This window comes from Haemorhous mexicanus, chromosome 5 (genome assembly GCF_027477595.1).
Source record: "Haemorhous mexicanus isolate bHaeMex1 chromosome 5, bHaeMex1.pri, whole genome shotgun sequence".
NCBI classification, from domain to species: domain Eukaryota; kingdom Metazoa; phylum Chordata; class Aves; order Passeriformes; family Fringillidae; genus Haemorhous; species Haemorhous mexicanus.
The window spans coordinates 22965199-22984708 of NC_082345.1; the positions used below are offsets into that span (position 1 = coordinate 22965199).

Sequence of the window (19510 nt, forward strand, 5' to 3'; positions counted from 1 at the left end):
TGTTGTTCTGGTACACTTACGTTCTAAGTGCCTGTATAGGAGGAGATTCTGAGTCCTGCTCCACTCTACAATGCCTTGCCAGAACAGAAGCAAGCAGGGATTGCTTTTAGTTTTTTCTGCTCTGGGCAACCCCTTGTATGAGAGGTCCTCTGTGATCTTCCTTACTTCCATCTCCGATTAATTTTGGCACATTAAGCATCTCTGTCATCTTTGAAAGTTTCATTCTCCATTTTAGCTGTGGCTTAATTTATCACCCTGTAGATTTATGGGAAGAAAAACATTTCAGTAATTAGGGTACTATCTTTTGAATGGTGCAAGACTTGAATTTAATTCATTGCCCTGCCATAACCTCTTGGGGTTTTGACAAACAAGTTGTTTATTCTTGCATATTTTCCACATACTTATAGCAGTTTAACCTGTCCAGAATATCCTCCTTTTTTAGTCCACAAAGAAAGAAGATCACGGCCCAAAGCCACAGGAATGCTCTGGAGACTCCTGTTTCTTTCCAACATCTCTAGAAAGTGTAGGAATGCCTAACTCAGACCAGACTCCTAATTTTAGATACGTAATAGTACATTATAGAAGTGTAACACTTAAGCTGTCCATGCACCAGTTTCCTGCCTATGCAACAGGAAAAATTGCTCTTTCCTTTAAGAGGTCTTCTGGAGGTACAATGAAGGTTGTAATGGTGAATATTATAGAAGTACTTCTTTCAAAGATTTGTTCCTGCTCTGTATTTCTTGAAATACACACTGCAGTACCTAACAGCTTGCATTGTTTTTTAAGTTTCTCAGTGTTCCTTGACTCTACCTTTAGCTATGTTTGATGGGTTTTCTCTCATTCTGCAGCAGAAATACGAGAAGAAATTATTCTCAGTGAACCAGCTGCTCCAACTCCCTCACCAGCGCCATTCTCCCCAGCTAAATCTGCCACCTCTGTGGAAGGGCCCTCTGCCCCATCACCAATCAATAACCAGTCCCCAGAGTATGGCAGCATAACAGCTACTACAGGTAGGTTGGCTTCTGGCAGATAAATCTGCTTGAGGGTGGCTTTTGTGCTTGGTCTCCTAAAACTGAGCTGCAGAATATGGTGTATTGGCTTGCAAGATATGAGAAGCCTTCCGAAGACAGAAATCTGTTCTCACTGTACCCACATGTGATGTGCAGTCTACCAGGAAAAAGATCTAATGTTTGGATGTTTTATATGCCTGAAGGAAGCAGGCCAAATATTTCAAGTTTAGTGAGGTTTGCAAAATCCAAAATCACTAGTGGTTCAGAAATTCCTGGCTGGTAAAGTAACAGATGGGTATCTTTACACATATTTAACATCCAAATGTGTTTAAATAGCTGTGCATGTTTCTCTTGGAATCTTTAACACATTGCTGACAACTTTCATCAATTGATGTTAGAGATTAGGAATTACATGTATGAAGCCTATTTTCAGTGTTATACTTTATTACGGCAGCTGATAAGGTGGTTGTATTCTGGTGGGCCCACAAATGAAAAAAATCTGCGCTTAAGGGACAGCTTAAACTTGTAGGTAGGATTGACAGAAAACAGTAAGAATAAAACCAGCTCCTTATCTGAGCTGCATAAATGGCCAACATCCTCTGTGCTCTAGAGCAAAACTCATTACCTTTTGGATGTGGGTAGGATAGTCTGTCTGTATGATCAAAATACAGTGTTCTCTTAATTAATGGAAAAAAGCCAAAAATGTGAGTGACTTTCAGAAGGCATTTCAGGCAGTGAAATTCCAGCTTTGCTGCTCGTCATTGAATAGGATGTATAATCAGAATGTGGAAACTATCACTTTTGTGATGTACTAGAAAAGTTACAAAATCTTCTTGAAAGAATGTCATAAAGTGATGATTTACCACATTAGAGAATTTGGCAGTTGCTAAAGAACTAATAAATCTTTCTGAAAAAATGTTTTTCATGTTTTCAAAGGCGCCACAGGGAAGCACAATGCATTTTGTGCTGGAACGAGATTTTAAAATATTTGTCCCTGCTTCACAACTTAAGATTTTCCACTGTTGGAGGCAATACAATAGTTAGGAGGGAAACAGGAAGTATTTATCCCTCAGGATAAATAGACAAGAGACAGATGATTCATAGACAGGGTAGGTGACCACACGGCTTCAGTCCAGGTGACAGTGGAGGTGATGAGGTTGACTCTTGCTGAAACATTCATGTTGTGTGGTACTTGACCTGTAGGCATTGTGGGATAGCTGTGATGCCAGAACCAGAACTTAGTATGATGCAGGGCTGTATGCAGGAAGAAAGGACCGGAAAGAAGGGTGTGTGTTCTCCAGGGCCACTGACTGGATGGAGGTCTGAGGGACTTGTGTTTGGGCTGCAGATACCGTAACTCCATGTGACTGTCATATAACAGTTAACCAAAAGCCATTTGCCCTTGTTCTGTCACTACAGGGCCTGGTAAGAAGTCCCTTTCCATCTTTCCCTTCAGGTATTGAAAGACCACAGTTGTTCCCATACTAGAACTTTTTAGGCAAGAAAGCTGTTTCTGATCATTTTCATTCTTTTTTTCTCTGCTTTTCATTTTTAGGTTGTTTTAAAGGCTTTCATTTGGTTGAATTGCATTTTACTCCTATGGTCTGGTGCAGTCTCACTTTTGAGAGAGTGAAAATCATTTTTTACTTGCACAAGCCAAAATTGTCAATGCAAGTAATGCTCTGGTTAACATTAAAGATGAATATGTGGCTATTTGTTTTTTCTTAATAAGTAATACCTCTATTTCCCATGTTCATCGTATAGATGGACTTGTTTTTGTTTGCTTTTTAGTTTGTAAACTGTGGAATGCAGTGTTTATTCACATAAAGCAACACAAAATAACAACTGTGTCTCAACTAAAGGAGATTGCTACACTTTAAAATAGGAGTGCTGAGATGTATTACATACACTCAAACTACTTTACATACAGATCTGTGGCATTATGTAGAATATTTTGGGACAGGAATGTCTGTTCTGGAAATACCACACTATTTATTTTCTTATGTGTCTTTTATGAGGTAAATGTAAAATTCTACAAATGCTTTGCAGATCTTGAGAACGAGTTCCATTGGTCACCACTAGCTCTCAGTTCCCCTCTTTAGGGCATCATTAAATCTTTCTTGCTTGTGACATTAGCAATAAAAGTTAACTATTAAACTTGTGTTTTAACCTTTTTGCCTTCAGTCAGTGGTCAGTACAAAACCAGCAAATTAAACTGTTGCAATGACATGATACTGAGCAAAAGAAAGGTAAATCCTATGTATCACTCTGTGGCATCCTTCATGGCACCAGTAACATCTTATTTAAAACTTTTTGTTAGGTTACTAGACAGTTAAAAGGCTAATTAGCCTTCATCCTTTCTAAACTACAAAGGCCAGATTAATGATTGTTGAAACCGCAACAATATTGTAGTAAAAGTGATAGCTATATGGCTGACTATGCTGTTCTCTCTTAAAGCTCTGATTACTCATTTGCCAATGCAATTGTTTTTAGACAACCCAAAATGAACTCTAAATTGTTAGTTCCTCATATCTTAGTAAACTATGAAGTTTGTTGTTCAGTTTTAAGAAATCTATGCATGAAATAAGTCATCAGGTCAGCAATGGTCATTAAAAGTCACTGATCTTCCAAGTCTGGGCTTATTAAAATTCTGGGAATACTGGCACAGATCTAGCCCCTCTCATATTTGTGTGTATGAGTAGAACAAATTTTTGGTTCTTTTCCTAAAGCTTCAGCTCCTGGACTCATTTGAGTATTTAAAAACATCAGCTCTTGCTCAACAATTAGAATTCAATTCTCATAGCTGCAGAGAGCAAAACTCTAAGGTTTCAATTTCAAAAGGCAATTCTTCCCTTCAAATGGAAGGGCTTGTGTTTTTTTAAAGCTTTATAGGTGATGTGATCTGTTTGTTGTGTGGGAACAGAATGGGGTTCTGACTCTGGATTTCTAACTGCTTGAAGTTGGCAGTACTGCTGACTGTCAGGCATAATGCACAGTGCTGGGAGTGTCTCACTGTGTCTTGGTGGTCGTTTGCTCCAGCCTAAAGCAGATATAAAATGCAGCATTGTGAAGCATCTTCTGGGTTTTCTCTGCACTGGTGTACGTGATGGCATCAATGACAACAGGGCTGCTGTAGGACTAATAGCAGTTCCATTTATATTTGGCTCCCCTACAGATCAGATGGCCTGTTGGTTAGTATCCTCAAAATAACTTTTTTTTTTTAAGAGAAAATAAAAAAGAGTGATAATAAATGAGTTTTCCTATTTTAATCAAACCCTGCATGTTCAGAACACAAAGCAGAGCAAATCGTTGCTCAATCGCTATTGTTTCTGCTTATTTCAAAAAAGCAGTTCAGTTGGGTTCAGTCATATCTAAAAGAGACTTCATTTCTTGGAGTTCAATTCTGCAACCAGCTGAGGATTGGTCATAAAGGACCGAGACCTGGGCAGATATTAGAAAGCTAACTATGGAAACCTTTCACACTTAACTCATTCCTCCTTTTCCACCCATCGCAACATTGGCAGTATCCTGGTTGACCTCATATGTACTTACACACAGTCTGCAAATCTTCCTTCCTTCCTGACTGTATTCATAGTAAGGTGCCTGAAAATAATAGCATCCCTTCCACAAAGGCAAAGAGAGGTGAGGCAACTGTAGGTTCACCAAAACATTCTGAGAAAAATATTTGCACTGCTTTCTGTCATTCTGTAAATCCAGAGTAAAACCCAAGATACTTTTGTTTCTAATCCATAACCTGCAAAAGAAAGGGAGTATTCCCTCAAGCAGCTGTGTGAGGTACTATCCTGTAGTAGCTCAAACAATTTTTGGTTAGGAGAATTAAACAAAGATATTCACAGCTCTCCCAGTGCAAGACCTACTTTCTACATTTGTTTCTGTGACATCTGGACAAGCACAAATCTTGTTACTCTCCAACCATTTATTTTAAAGTTGAACTGAGGTGGCTGACAGTTAGATTTGAATACCAGGAGTGGCATCTCTCATCCAAGGAATTTGACTTCCGACAGGTCACACATGAAACAACTTGCTGTCCTGGACTCACTCATTTTCATTAGACTATGATAAGATCCCCACTATTTTTCAAAAAAAAGAAAAGGAGATTGTCACAATGTCTGAGACCAGTAAAATCACTATATTTGATAAAATACAAAGGGTCTTTTGGTTCTGTTATTACTGCTTCCTATTAGAAGTAGGAAGGTCATGAGATTTTTGGATCATTGGCCAGTTTTTTTTGTTGGAAAAAAATAAAATCAGGTGAAAGTAAAACTTTTGTTTTATAGTGAAGTGAAAAAGTAGGATAAAAACCCCCAAACAATAATGTTACCTAAAAATAAACATTTGGGGTTTTTTACCCTCTTTGTTGTCCTTTCCTTTCTCTTTGTTTTTGCCTTTTGCATTTAGGCCTGTTTTGAAAGATAAAACTGGGAAAATATGTTGACCTTTTGAAATTGAAATGCTTCATTAAGATATTCTGTAGACAAGTTGTTGATATTTTCAAAACTCTTTTGTTTTCAAATGAAGCTCTTTGGTAACTGCATAAGTACATCTGGTCCCTTGCACCTAAACTGTATTTTTTAGTAAAGGCAGGCTTCCTTAAATATTTTCCCAACTAAAGGAGCCATGAATGTTTATTTGTCCATGGCAACAGGAGCTAGCTTTTCTTCTTCTTCGGGTCTTGGGGATCTCAGTGGTCCTCTGCACTGGGAGGAGATGAAGACAGAAAATTCAAGAGTCAGTGGCAGAAAATGCAGGCATGTGACAACAGACTTATCACAAATACTCTTGGCCATAACACATCCAAGGTTTTGTATTGTAAGAGCACCAAATCACATCCTGCAAAAGTATTTCAAGTTGGACTTACCTTGCAAAGCTCAGAATGCCTTCACTCAGTCGCAGAATTAAGCATTTCCCACAAAAAAAAATTGCCTGATTTTGTCAAATAAAATCACACACACCTGAAGAAAATTATGCAAATTTGAAATAGGCTTTTCATTTCCTAAAGCCATGGAGTAGACACAGACCTGGGAGTACAATCACTTCTCCCTCTGAATTAAGCCCTTTCATGCTGCAGGAAGTCCTAGAATCCATACTGAAAAAAACTGAGTCACCTCCTGCAATTCCTTTTAGCTGAAGAAAAAGAGTCAAGAATGCCTAGGGACCCCCAAACTAGTGTTCTTATTGGGTTAAATTCAGTGTTCTGGTCCTCATTTGCAGGGTAATCTCAGCCAGTATGGTCATGACCTCCAGCAAGAGCTATGTTATACTGGAACAATGGATCTGTCAGCCTCCTGAGTGAAAGGGGTGTGTGCAAAGGACAAAGGTTTCTCAGCAGCTGGCTCATGAAACTGGAGTTCCTGCCTGGAAAGGATCAGGATGATTAAAAAACTCAGCACCTTCTAAGCAGAAAAGAAAACCCACTTCTTTGCTTTGCTCTTCCCACAAACGCTCTACATGACAAAAACAAATTAAGTCCAGCCTCTGCTGGCAATAAAAGAAAGAAACATTATTTGCAGGAAGGAAATGACTAGGCTATTTCTAGCTGTTTCTATCCAAGTCTGTCTACTTGTCCTAATCTGGGATCTTTGTAGTGTTGCCACTACAAGGGCTGGTACCTTGTTGGGTGAAACAGGTACAAACTGCAAAAGGATTCAAGATATTTATTTGCATAACACTAATTTTTTTCTAACCCTTCATTGTTCTGATTGTACTTCCTGCCTCAGTCCAGGCCTCAGAGCTGAGCAGGCCAGTAGCCCTCTCCATATGAGAGAGACCCCAGGGTTTGGTACATCGTGCCTGAGAAATCTTAGCATTGGTGTTCTTCCATTTCTAAGTCCTATTCCGGGGTTTTGGTTTTTTTCTGCAAAATTATTTCAACACCACACTGGAAGTCCACAGTGTGAGCCATTCCAGATGCATTTCATTCTTCTGGATCCTTGCATGCTCCAAATGATGTATATGTGTTGATATTTATGCCTCAGATACGACTGGTCTATTCACTTCGGTCAATGCACTTTCCATGGTCATTGCCTGTTTGGTTGTTTTCCTATAACCGTCTCAAGGCATGGCACCTCTGTGGATGACAGCCCATGTTTACTGTGTTCCTCTGGCTCCTCTCTGTCTGCAGGGGCTATGCAATCCTACACATGGTCACTCACCTACACTGTGACAACAGCTGCTGGGTCACCTGCTGAGAATTCCCAACAGCTGCCCTGCATGAGGAGCCCACACGTACCTTCATCATCCGTCACCCACCGGATACCTGTTTATCCCCACAGAGAAGAACATGGGTAAGGCACTTCCCAGTGCCTCTGGTTTTCTGATGTGTTTTTGGTGGGATTTGGATGAAATTCTGCTTAAGTGGGTTTTTTTAAGTACAGTGAAAGCTGTTTCTTGATGTAGCTGGTATCATAATTCTTTGGCTGTTGTTGCTATTCTATAATTATATTATGTCTTAGTTTTATAATCTCATTTAATTCTATTCAAAACTGCAGTAGGCTTGGAGGATATTTTCTAAAAGAGAAGGCTTAGGTAGATTTCTACTCTGATTCCTGTTTTCCTGTGCCATGTTTGAAAAAACTAGATGTGCCTAGAGAACAGCCCCACTCTACCATGTGTCAGGAGAGGTGATTCTTCTCTTTTGCTCAGCACTGCTGAGACCACATCTGGATCCAGTTCTGTGCTCCCCAGTATCAGACAGATGCAGGCATACTGGACTAAGTCCAGAAAAGGGCCACTTCAGTGATGATGGTGGGACTGGACCATCTGTCATACAAAGAGAGACTGAGAGAGCTGAGGTTATTTAGCATCAGGCAGAGAGGGCTTAGGGAGGGTCTTATCAGTGTGTATAAATACCTGCTGGGGGGATGTAAAGGAGAGAGAGACAGGTGCCTTTCAGCAGTATTTAATGACAGGACAAGCACAAATAGAAGTACGAGAAATTCTGTTAAAACATAAAACAAAAAAGTTGTTTTAATGTAAGTGTGATCAAACACTGGGGCAGGCTGCCCAGAAAAGCTATGGAGTTTCCATCCTTGCTGATGTACAGACTCCAGCTGGACATGATTCTGGGCAGACTACTCTCATGGACCCTGCTTTGAGCAGGGAGCTTAGACTAGACAGACTTCAAAGGTCCCTTCTAACCTCAGTGATTCAATGACTACTGTTGTGATTCAATGACTACTGTTAACCTGCAGATGAAAAAATGTCCACAGTTTGATCATACAGACACATTATCACTATAATATTCTAATATTCTCCATCACCAAAATTTGCTCAAGGCTCTCCATTAAAACAATTACAGGTATAAATTTATGTAACATTATTTCTTCTGGAAAAACTTCAGACAGTTGCTAAAGCTCTCAGTGCTGTTTTCATCTAGCAGCATTTCTTCTGTGCCATCCTCATTTGATTCAGTGCATAACTCACAGATATCCATAACTAAAACACAAGTCATAAACTGATTGATGGAGAGGGAATAGACAATATAGCAAGATCAGCAAATGCCCAGGTGGTGCTATGATGCAAGAGGTTCAAATGGTTTTACTGTGTTCCTCAGTCTTGTTGCAAACTCATTAACTTTGCAGAAGTGTTTTCCCAGTGTGAAAGACTCTAAACTGTTTGGAAGGGTGTCAGTAGATTAATTTGAACCTTACTTCTTATTCCATCTTGGATGTGATTAGGTTTAGATATCTGTTTGAGTGTCACTACTAAGCTCTTAAGGGAAAACCTGGATAAGGAGAAAGGGAATATCTTTCTTATCCACAAATATGACTGTTAGGTGGAGGCAGAAATAGAGCAGCACAGAGATTCGAGAGCTACGAGTATTCAAGACTTAGAACAGACCACAGTAAGGCAGTGTCTATGTCATATGTATCTGTGTATATATGTGAGAATTTGTTGCTTCTGCAGGTATCTCTTGCCTCTGGTGTTGGATTATGGTGATTTGAGGAAACATTTTAATCTAGGTGAATCAGCTTTTCTGAAAGACAACAAAGATTAGATGTTCACATGTTCACAAAACTGGAGAGATTGCAGAAAGTGTTCATGCATCTTCTGCTAGTGAATGGTTCAAACAACAGTGGCTAACACTGACTTATTAGCTAAGGAAACTGCTCCCTCCTTTGCCTCTGGATGTCTCTAGGCAGGAGTCTGGGATTCAACAAAGAAAGTAGACAGGTTCTCCAACCTCACATCCCACTCCCTTATTGAGTTGGCTGTGCTAAAGCTGAAGATTGTAGGCTTCAGATCCAAACTAATACACTTCTCTCCCTCCCAAAAAGGAACATCTGACTAAAATACAAGGAGGTGGCTGAACTCATTGTAGTTCTTCAAGTCAGGGCTTACCATACTTCCTCAGCCTGGATAGCAATTTACTGGGAACATGGCATTAGATAACGATAAAAGGGAAAGACACTTTCTCCTCAGAAAGTGCAGAGCTGAGTCTGCAGTTTAAAATTAGCTGCAGAAACATGCTGAGTCTCTCTAGTTGATGTTGTGCTGGACACACACTTTCACTAGTGGCATCTGCTTCCCATCTGAGCTGGAAAATATAATTTCAAAAAAGATTTTAAATATCATCCTCCTATTGAAAAAAATAAAAAGGTATGTTTCATGAAAGTTGTGGAATGATTAGTGGGAATAAATTATTGTGCATACTAAAAGTGGTTTTTGATGTATTTTAGATACACAGGAAGTTACAACTATGGTAGCTATAGCAACCAGCATCCTCATCCAATGCAGAGTCAGTATCCATCCTTACCACATGATACAGCTATTTCTGGACCACTTCACTACTCAGCTTATCACAGAAGCTCTTCACAGGTAATCTCCATTTATTACTTGATGATAGTTGTTATAACATTTAAAATAATTCAGTTTTTAAATTTATCAACATATTAGCTGCCTGAATCAATAAGCTGTCTAGTTGTCGATGGCTCCTCTTTTTTTGATTTTCTAATATTACCTAGGTATCTTTTAATTTCAGTGGAGATCAGAAGTAGCTTTAGATTGTCAGTATAAAGTATTAACTCTAAAATCCAGTAGTCTGGATCTGTTTCTGTTTTAAGGAGTAGCTAAAGCAAAAACAAATATAACTATTTGTATGATTCTTAGGAGTCGGGAGCAGGAAGAAATCCCTAAGAAGATACAAAAGTGTTTTCATTTTGCTGAAGATGCAGAGGCCATAGTGAATTCTTGTGGGGTTTCTGCTTTTGAGGCTGCCCATTTTTAGGGATTTGCCAAAACAGTGAGTTCTGCATATAGTTTGAATAACTTCAGGACACCACCGCAGAGGTTGTTTAATCTATATCCTATGGTCTCCTACTAAAATGCTTAGAAATTATACCAAAAACTCTTCCACCTCCCAAAGCTGAGCCAGTAGGAGCTAGCACAGATGAGGTGTGAAGATCAGATCTGGCAAGAGTTCCAAAGTAGTGCCACTGTTGGAGGGCTTTACTACCTCATGCAGTTGGTGCTTCCTCAGTGAAGGCAGCTGCTCTCTGCTGGAAGATTGGCAAAGGGCAGACACAGGCAGAAGGTGATGGCATTGGGGTATTCCACTTCCACTCACATAGCACCACTTACCCTCTACCCAAAATTTTTAAAAGTGTATGAGAAACTGCCATGTTTAACTGTCATCACGGGACTGCAACAGTTTCATACCTGATGCAAATGAATTTGGTAGCGCTTTGAAACTGAGCACACAAAAGCTGCATCTTATTCTGGTCTTCGGAATCAATCTGCCACATGACCTTAGAGGAGTTATTTCTCTTTTTTATGCTTCATTTTCCCTAGCTTTGATATAAGAAACATGGTATTGATCTCCTTAAAGCTTTTTGAGACCTGTACAAACCCAAGATGCTCATTTGGAGCGGCTCAACAATGGCTTATGGAAAGGACATGCTACAACTTCTCACCCATTTGTGTAGCACCTGGTCTGTCAGACTACATGAGGTGTCTGGCTTTGTCTGAGGGTTTTTGCAGCTGCTCTATCTTCAGCAGGAAAGTGAATGAACATTGAAGTGCAGTGTCCTGGGACAGGTTTGTTTTCCTCTATTTGTCAATATAGGTCTTACCCTGTTATCTCAAGAAACAAGTAAAGCAAATCAAGATCAACACATTTTTAGTTTACTCATATCCTGGTTAACATGTAGTATGCAAGCAGTAGCAAACATTGAACTCAGGCAAATATCTTTCATAACATAGTCGGCTGTCTCTACAAGTGCAGATGTCAGATCATTTTTTCTTCTCTTCCTAGTCTTTGAACTGTCCTGAACACATATGAAGAACAGCTATGCTTTAATGATCACACTTTAAAGGAAAATTATTTCAATTTCTATGTGGTATGTTCTTTCTCATTCTGCTAATAAATTGAGATGGAATTACACAGCAGGACACAGCCAAAAAAACCATATCAATGTGCTTGTTCTGTATTGAGAGGAGTTACAATCTGGAACCTTATTTTTGAAAAATTATTTCAAAGTACTTTACATTTGATTAAAATTTGCTGACAGTGTTTCTAAAGCTAAGTTAGCATCTGTAAAATGCCTGCTCTGATAATAAGTCCTGTAGTAACTACTTTTAACAAAAAAAAGTTCACAAGATGTCTCTAATAAGATGTTAGGGAACTGCTCTTTTTCTAGTGGTCTTTGTGAGGGGAACATGTTGAAAGGAGTTGCAGTAGGACTTGTGATGTTGCAAAATAAAAATACAGGAAGTCAAATTTACAATGAATACATCAGCAGCTGCCACTATACTTGAAACCAAAGGGGCTGCAATGTGCAGAGCTGTGGGAGTATAATCAGCTGGGAAGAGGAAGCTTTGACCATAACTTTCAAAAGAGCTCTTTGTTATAATCTACATTCTGGCCAGATATAGAACTCTGGCTCAACTTTAGCAACCAATCAGCCATGCTCTTCAGGACAGTGTCTAGGGATTAACTCCTATGGGGAAAAAAAAAAAAGATCTGTGTGTGTGTGGTAAATTCTCTACAAACATGGATTCAGGGAGAGCCCTTGTCCCAGACAAGGATCCAAAGCAGGTGGCATGTAGTTGTGGTGGGGTTTAAGCTGCTATTTTGGTCTTGAAGAACATCATATCCAACCTCTTTCTATGGAAGAGAGTAACACACTCCAGGTTTTATCAGCTACTTTGAGAACTTTGATTTTGTCATTGGAATCTTTAGAGTGAGGCTGTGCTGGGGAAGAAGTCACAAAGATGTAGATATTTTACTATTTACTACTTTAATATTTATTATTAACTATTACTTTACAGATCTCAAAAAGTGCAAGTGGGGTTCTGGCAGTATCAACTGACTAATTTTCACTGATGTCTAAGACTCTTTTTGATGACAGGAACAGTCTGTTCAAACCTTGGTCTTAATCCCAGTTTTTTCTTCTTCCCTCACCATCTGTGAGTAATTCTCAGAACAGTTCTTTACTTGTCATTCCAGGCCTGATTGCTCATTTCTTGACTTACTGGCCAGGAGCCTGGCAGACAAATGAAAAATGATCTACAGATTGACCTGTTACTACCTAATTCTCTAAGCCCTAGTGCAGGATTGCATACAATATTCTGATGCTACTCCACCATCATATAGAAGGGGATTATTTAGTGTGTGTGTGTGTGTGTGTGTGTTTGTGTGTGTGTGCACATAAACACATCTATGCAGAGACTTTATTTCATCAGTTCTTTATTTCTTCTGCTTCTGTGGTTTAGGTACCAGGTGCCAGGGTTGAAGATACACAGCAACTCTTGTCTAAAGCCTTTGAGAGGTCTCATCAACCTATGTTGAGTTTAGAGAGTTACAACACCTTCACAAAGTCACGGTGTAGGCTTGACTGACTTCTGAGCACAGCTTTTATCTGCAACATTCACCCTGGCTGGACAGGTCTAAATCGTCTTTCAGGCTATCCAAAGTATTTCAATTCACATAGTTCTACCTTTTACTTAGATACAAACTAATTCATGCTGCAGTAACCTTTCTTTGTAAATTTCAATGCTAACACTCTTAGTAGGAAGAATAAACCTACTAACAATTAGAATAATCTGCAGCAGTATACATCTTAACATATCTGGTAACATATAAAGATGTACATCTTTAACTGTAAGTATCTTAATGTGTAGCTGTAGTGAATCATACTGTACGTTCAGTTATCCAGGTCTTATCTCTAGCAACAACAGAAACAGGTGTGTGGAGGAAAAGTCTTAGAAGTAGGGTAAATAGAAAGTAGTCCTTTCACCAGCATAGCTATGATGCCTTTGGCAAGAGCTAACCTAAGGATATCCTCAGTAGGAAGCAGCAGTTGGAATGATGTTTTCGTAGCAAACCACTCTCCATCATCCTGTCTTTGAGCTTTTTGGTACATATGGACTTTGTCAGGCATTGTGTGAAACACTCATTCTCTTGTTATTGCATTGGGTGCCCTGGGGTTTTTTGGGTGATGAGGAATAGTGAATATTCATTCCCTGTTTATCTACTCTGACCATTCAAGACATAGATCTGCATCATTCCTTCCTCACCTCCTCCCTGTCATCTCTTGCAGAATTTAGAGTTATCATTAGTAGTTTCTGTTGTGACAGCTGCTCTGTGCACAGGAGTTATCCAAGGACTACAGGGCAGGTGTCAGTCTGTGGCTGACCTGTTCTCTCAGTTGTGCTGAGCAGGGAACCTGACGGAGCTGGAGCTCCCCTCCAGCCTTTCTGTGCAAACCTGACTCTCAGAGTAGGTAGGAGGGACTCAGCCAAGAAGCTGCCACATTAGCCACCTAGATCTGAGAATCCCTCCTTGATGCCACACTAAACACAGCCTCATTTTACCTTTTCTCCTTTACCACTTCCAAAATGGAACAACCATCTCCAAACAGTTGATCTCAGGTGACAGAGAGCCGTTGAAGCAGCATAGCAACATTCCTTCTTTTGTACCATGCTGCTTCTATCTTAAAGACAAGAATGAATCTATTTATTTATTTATTGTTTGTTTGTTTATTTTTGCTGCCTTTAAGCTGCATTTATGAAGATCATCGTTTACTTCCATGGCATGGGCAGAACAAATTGCTCTGGAAAATGCTGCAGCAGTACAGTCTGCTGTTCAGCAGTTCAGCAGTAGATCAGGTCTGCACCTGTCAGAGGCCCAGAGCACAGTGTTTGGGCCATAGTTAAAGGAACTTTAAGCAGTGTCATTACTCTTACTCTCCTGAACTGCTCTGGGGAGTGCAGTGGTCTCATATAACTTCCCAGGGTGCAGCATGCAGCACTACTCAGTTTTTCTATAAAATACTGCATGCCACAATTCCACTAAATCATGTCTTCATATACCTCTGCAGCAGGATTTTCTAGAAGCAGTACTGGAAAACAGTAGTAACTTTTTTGTGACAATGGGGGAGCCAAAGAAATCCTCTCTCAGACAAAGCCCATGCTTCAGTGTCCATTCATGTTGTTCTGGCTCATCTACTTTGGAAAAAAAAAAAAAAAAGGGGAAAAGTTCTTAATCTTCCAGCATATACACATTATAAACTCATTACTATAGCAGCGCAGTAAGAATAGCACCCTCCCCAATGATCACTCTGTCATCAAACAGCTGGTAATGACAGAAAGACAGAATTACTGCCCAAATACCACCCATGCAGCAAGAGTCATTGTTCCCCAACTGTATGGCTTCATAAGGGCCTTGAGACTGTTAGCATGTAATTGAAGTAATTATGTATTGAATGCAACAGGAAACAGATGTCTTCTTTTGAGATAATTACAAATAGCATTTTCCTAAGGCTCCAAATGCCACTCCTAAAAGTACCAAAATCCCTTAGATGGACTTCAAAGTTTCACTCGGCTTAATTAACAGATTCAATAAGGTTCAATTTGTGAAAAAAAAGGGTAAATTTAGGGTGATAAAGATGCCTTTAATCAGTAGTTTCAATTATGTCATTTTATAAGATTTAAGCATATTTTTATGAAGTTAATTTATAGCCAGCTCTCCACAATTCAGTAGTTTCTGGTATGTGTTACTTGCAAGTCCTAAAGTACTGGCTAACAAGCAACATTAATTTACAGCATCCAGCAAAGTGGGAGCTAATACAATGTAAAGTTAGAGCCACATTCATAAGGAAAATATTTTGCTGTTTGTACATGAAGCTTTTCACTTCCATTTATAATTGGTTGGTGAGTTGAAAATAAGAATAAAGCAATTACTCTCCATCCTTTCACTGTAGAACCTCGGCCTTCACTTCATGGGAAGACATATTTAATGTTGTATTTTCTAAAATAATACTAAAATAAATTGAATTAATTTTACTTTTGTGGGCAAGGCCTTAACAATAATCTGCTCAAAGTGTCACAGGCTTAAAGGGCTTCTTGTCTAGGTCTAATGGCAGCAGTAGTAACAAGTGTGAGTCAACCCAGAAAATGGTAATTTCCTGTCAAGAGTCCTCCAACAAATGTCACTTTTATATCTGGCAAAGATTACTAGGCCCCAGTGTTTTGAGTTCAGCTTAAGCACTCTTCATTAAACCGGATGTAGAGTGTGAAAGGTGATACAGGCAGCATGGGCAGGCATCCGCCCAGATGGCTCTGCTTTGGACATTCCAACAAGGCTGAATAGATGCTTCATTGGGTGAGTTAATAGTCAGGCAGGGGCCAACAAGTACTTTAAAAATATTGTCTTTCAATAGTCTCTTCACTGTAGGGAAAAAGAAGCCACTGAGTCATTTGCGATTAGCTGACCTACTATTACAAAACTTTCCATCTTGCATTCAGTCATAACAGAATTTATTGTAAAATGCTGGGTATTTAGAGTCCATGTTATTTTCAAGCAATTATTCTTTTTACATTCATGGCACATTCATAAACACAGCTGCATCGGGTGCACTCGATGAAAAGGAAAAGCAGCACACTGTATCCTGTCCCCTCATGCAGAGCCATTCCCCTGCCTTCTCAGTAAGCCTAAGCATGGCCTCTGGGCTGCACATTGGAGGAAGAAGATCTTTCTTTTTTGGTGCATCCTGAAGTTAATTCTGGGAGCAAAGATTTCATTCGTTCACTGGCACAAGTTTTGTGGTTCCAAACGACCAAAAAGACATCATGTGGTTTCCCCACATATTGCTGTGTACAACAAGGGGACCCACCGCAATATTCCCAGAGTTCATTTTCTTCTTCTTGATGGTAGGTGAACGTTTTTGCAGTCTACACATTTTCAAATAGCAAATTATCCTGGCTGAAGACAGTTTTCTTTTGGCGTTTGTAAGGAATATGAAAGCACATAATTCCCCTGTTAGAAGTCACAACCTTTGTTTCAAAACCTCAAAGGAAAATTGCACTGAGTCAGGATGGCAAAGGCTTCTGTTATGGTTAACAACAGAATAGCTCAATTATCTCACTGTGAAGAAGACAAGAGAGAATCACTGGTGTATTATGGCAGAAGTCTAGGGTAACCCTGTTGTAAGTACACTTTTTAGTACAAGAATCTACAGTGATTTCATGTATGGATCAATGGGTAATAAAGGCAAAGACCACCATAACTGGTATCAAGTAAAACACTGCTGAAGACAAGGAAGAAAGATTTTACCTTGGGCCACATATTGCTTCAAAGCTTGAGTTTCATTGTTGTTGGTCATTGGAAATTCTCATCTTCAATGAAAGCTTTTGGAAAGCCAACAAGTCTGAAGACTTGGTTCTCCTTCAAAGGAATATAAGGCGTTTTCCACTCAGTATGTAAGCTCTGCTGAACTTTCCGACTGAAAAAACTTTCTCCGGGGTGAAGATGGAAATTTAAATGGTGTTGTAGAGACTTATTGTCAGTGTTGCCAGGACAGCTTATTCTGGCAGCTGGATTAGCAGAACAGTGTTGAAATGTCAGTGTTCCAGGGTGGTGCTGCAGTTTAACACCCCGTTTCAGCAGCTGTGACAGCACAGGTAGATCCAGCCTGTGTGGTGATGGGAAGAAGTACAGGCTAGTTAACACCTTTGATGTCTTCCCTCTCATCTGCCTACTGTGTCCCCAGGACATGCAGGGATATGCTAAATTGCTAACTACAGTATGTTGGTCAAAAAGTCTTTTTCTCCTCTCTAGTTAGGAGAGGCCAGGGTGTGGCTCTGAGCTGCCTGAGGCTTATGAACTGTTCAAATATGTTTGTCAAGGCTGGCCTGCCTTCCTGGCTGTGGTCTGAAGGGAGACAGCACAAACTCCTCATGGAGACACTGCTGCAATTGCCTTGGGCTTACGTAACAGTTGCTTAGGCAACTGATTAACCCTGGGCCCATCCACGGTGGGTAATGTAATGAGACCTTTGGGAATCTCTGCTACCTCCCCTCCTAGGAACATCTACTCCAGCTGTTCTCTCCATAAGCCTCCAAAATATGAGGAAGGGGTTTTGCAGCTGTAGAAAGCTTTGGCATGCAGCTTGCAAGGCTTGTAAGCATGAGAAGTGATGCCCCTGCTTTGGCATGCAGCTTGTAAGATTTGTAAGCATCAGAAGTGATAGTCCTGCTTTGGTGACCGCTTTCCAGTTAAACAAATACCACAGTGTCAAACAACCGAAGATATAGAAATGTTAAATGTGATCTTTTTTTCCAGAAAAGGTATAAAGATGTAAAATGTAGAAGCTCTGAAGATATATGGCTGGCCAAGAGTAACAGGGATCCTTACCATCTCTGTGATGCCTGTGGATAACAGGGGGACAAAACAGGGAGAGCTGTTCCTCAGGCACAGCACACAAATGATCTGCTCCTGCGGGACAGGCAATAAGATAAATACATGCTAAGCAAGCCCTCATAAGCACAATTTACTTTCTATTGCTGGGCATTCTGTAGCTATAGTGGGCAAAAGCTGTTCTGTTTTCCTTCCTATCTTGTCCTTCCTTAGTGGAATCCATTTGTCAAACTTTGATTTCTAGTTTCCAAGTGTCGCTGTGAACAGCTGGGGACTAGAAGGATTCTCCTCCTGCCTGCCTCCTTCCATAAGTTCTCCAATTAGCTGCTGGTTCTGGGGCCAGACCACACTGTTTTCATGAAGAAACTGTCAGGATGTCATGTGAACACTTTAAAGGGAAGTCACCTTCCCAGAAATAAAGATTCTTTTGCTCCTCTCCCTCAAAACTCACTTGAGTGTGGAAGACTTAGGACATTTTATTTTCTGATTTTTAGTAAATATCAAGTTTTTGAGTAAAAGTGGGAGAAAAAAAGATAGAATAATTCAATCCATTTTTCTCCTCCCAGATACACTCAGCACTTCGATAAATTAATTAAGTATTTAAAATCAGTGACTGTTTTGCAAGACTTTCCCTAAAACTTCAGTTTACAGCAGACAATGGTTATCTGATATTTCACCTTCAGTATGGTACCTTGCTGTTGGATAGCTGCTAATTCATATGATTTTGGCTTTTCTAAACACAGAATCGTGACACCACCAGCCCTTATTTTAAAATGAAGTATATGGCAGATGATTCTTCAATTTCTTTTTTTTTTTTTTTTTTTTTTTTTTTTTTTTTTTTTTTTTTTTTTTTTTCCAATTCTAGTACCCCTTCAATGGCCCAACATCAAGAATGGAGCCGTGTTTGATGAGTAGTACTCCCAGGCTGCATCCCACGCCAGTGACTCCACGCTGGCCAGAGGTCCCAGCTGCCAACTCCTGCTACACAAGCTCCTCCATGCACTCCACAAGATACAGCAATTCCAGTGACATGTATGCGCCCTTGACAACACGCAGGAATTCTGAATACGAGCACATGCAACACTTTCCTGGCTTTGCATACATCAATGGGGAAGCCACTACAGGTTGGGCTAAATGAAGATAACTGGTATCAGCTGAGCCCACACACTTAAAAGAGTTACAAAAGCTTCATGCCATGTGGGACTTTTGGTGGACGTTCTTCAAGGGAGGTGAAAATGAAAAAGATCCCGGGCAGATAAATGTAGTTCCTAACATGGGCAGATTTCAGACCAGTATGACAGAACATTCCTGTAGCCGAAAAATACTTTTGTGCTGTTCTAGACCACTTTTTGGGCCAATCGGTGCCTTTTTTAATTCTGGGACAACCCTGTGTGCTCTAAGTTTGAGTGAGCCAGTTTTACCCCCTCTCTTATTGACAAATGTCAATGAGTCTTACAAAAAAAAAAAAGTACTGAAACAGGACCTATTTATAATTTGAATTAAAGACAGGAAATTTGCCCTCATCAAAACGCCGTCATCTGTTTTTCTTTTAAACTCTTAATGCTTTCCTTAAAAACCATTCTGCCAAGTCATCACTTACTCATATCAATTCCTCTGTCTGGTTCCTTAAAAGGACATGTGTTGCAGTAGGTTTCAGTTTACACCTAACTTTGTATATTGATGCACCTTTCTACTGATCTAGTAAGTTTGATCTTTACAAAAGAGAAGACATGTAGCATTGAATTATACACTGCCTTAAGTTGACGGTTGTTCTTATTATGTATGTATTTGTATTGAGTTTGCACAATCTGGAAAAATCTAACTTCTCTGGTCAGTAATGACA

At 39.8% G+C, this 19510-nt stretch overlaps 1 protein-coding gene across 1 annotated transcript in view; it reads left to right on the forward strand.

Annotated features, from left to right (window-relative positions):
• The window catches only part of RFX4 (regulatory factor X4), an 86388-nt gene extending 67086 nt beyond the window's left edge, over window positions 1–19302 (forward strand). The window contains exons 15-18 of the mRNA XM_059847865.1: window positions 849–1010; window positions 7153–7315; window positions 9710–9848; window positions 18533–19302. Of these exons, the coding sequence (XP_059703848.1) occupies window positions 849–1010; window positions 7153–7315; window positions 9710–9848; window positions 18533–18805 (737 nt within the window). The 3' untranslated portion in view covers window positions 18806–19302. The remainder of the gene's footprint in view (window positions 1–848; window positions 1011–7152; window positions 7316–9709; window positions 9849–18532) is intronic.
• Window positions 19303–19510: the final 208 nt, after the last annotated feature.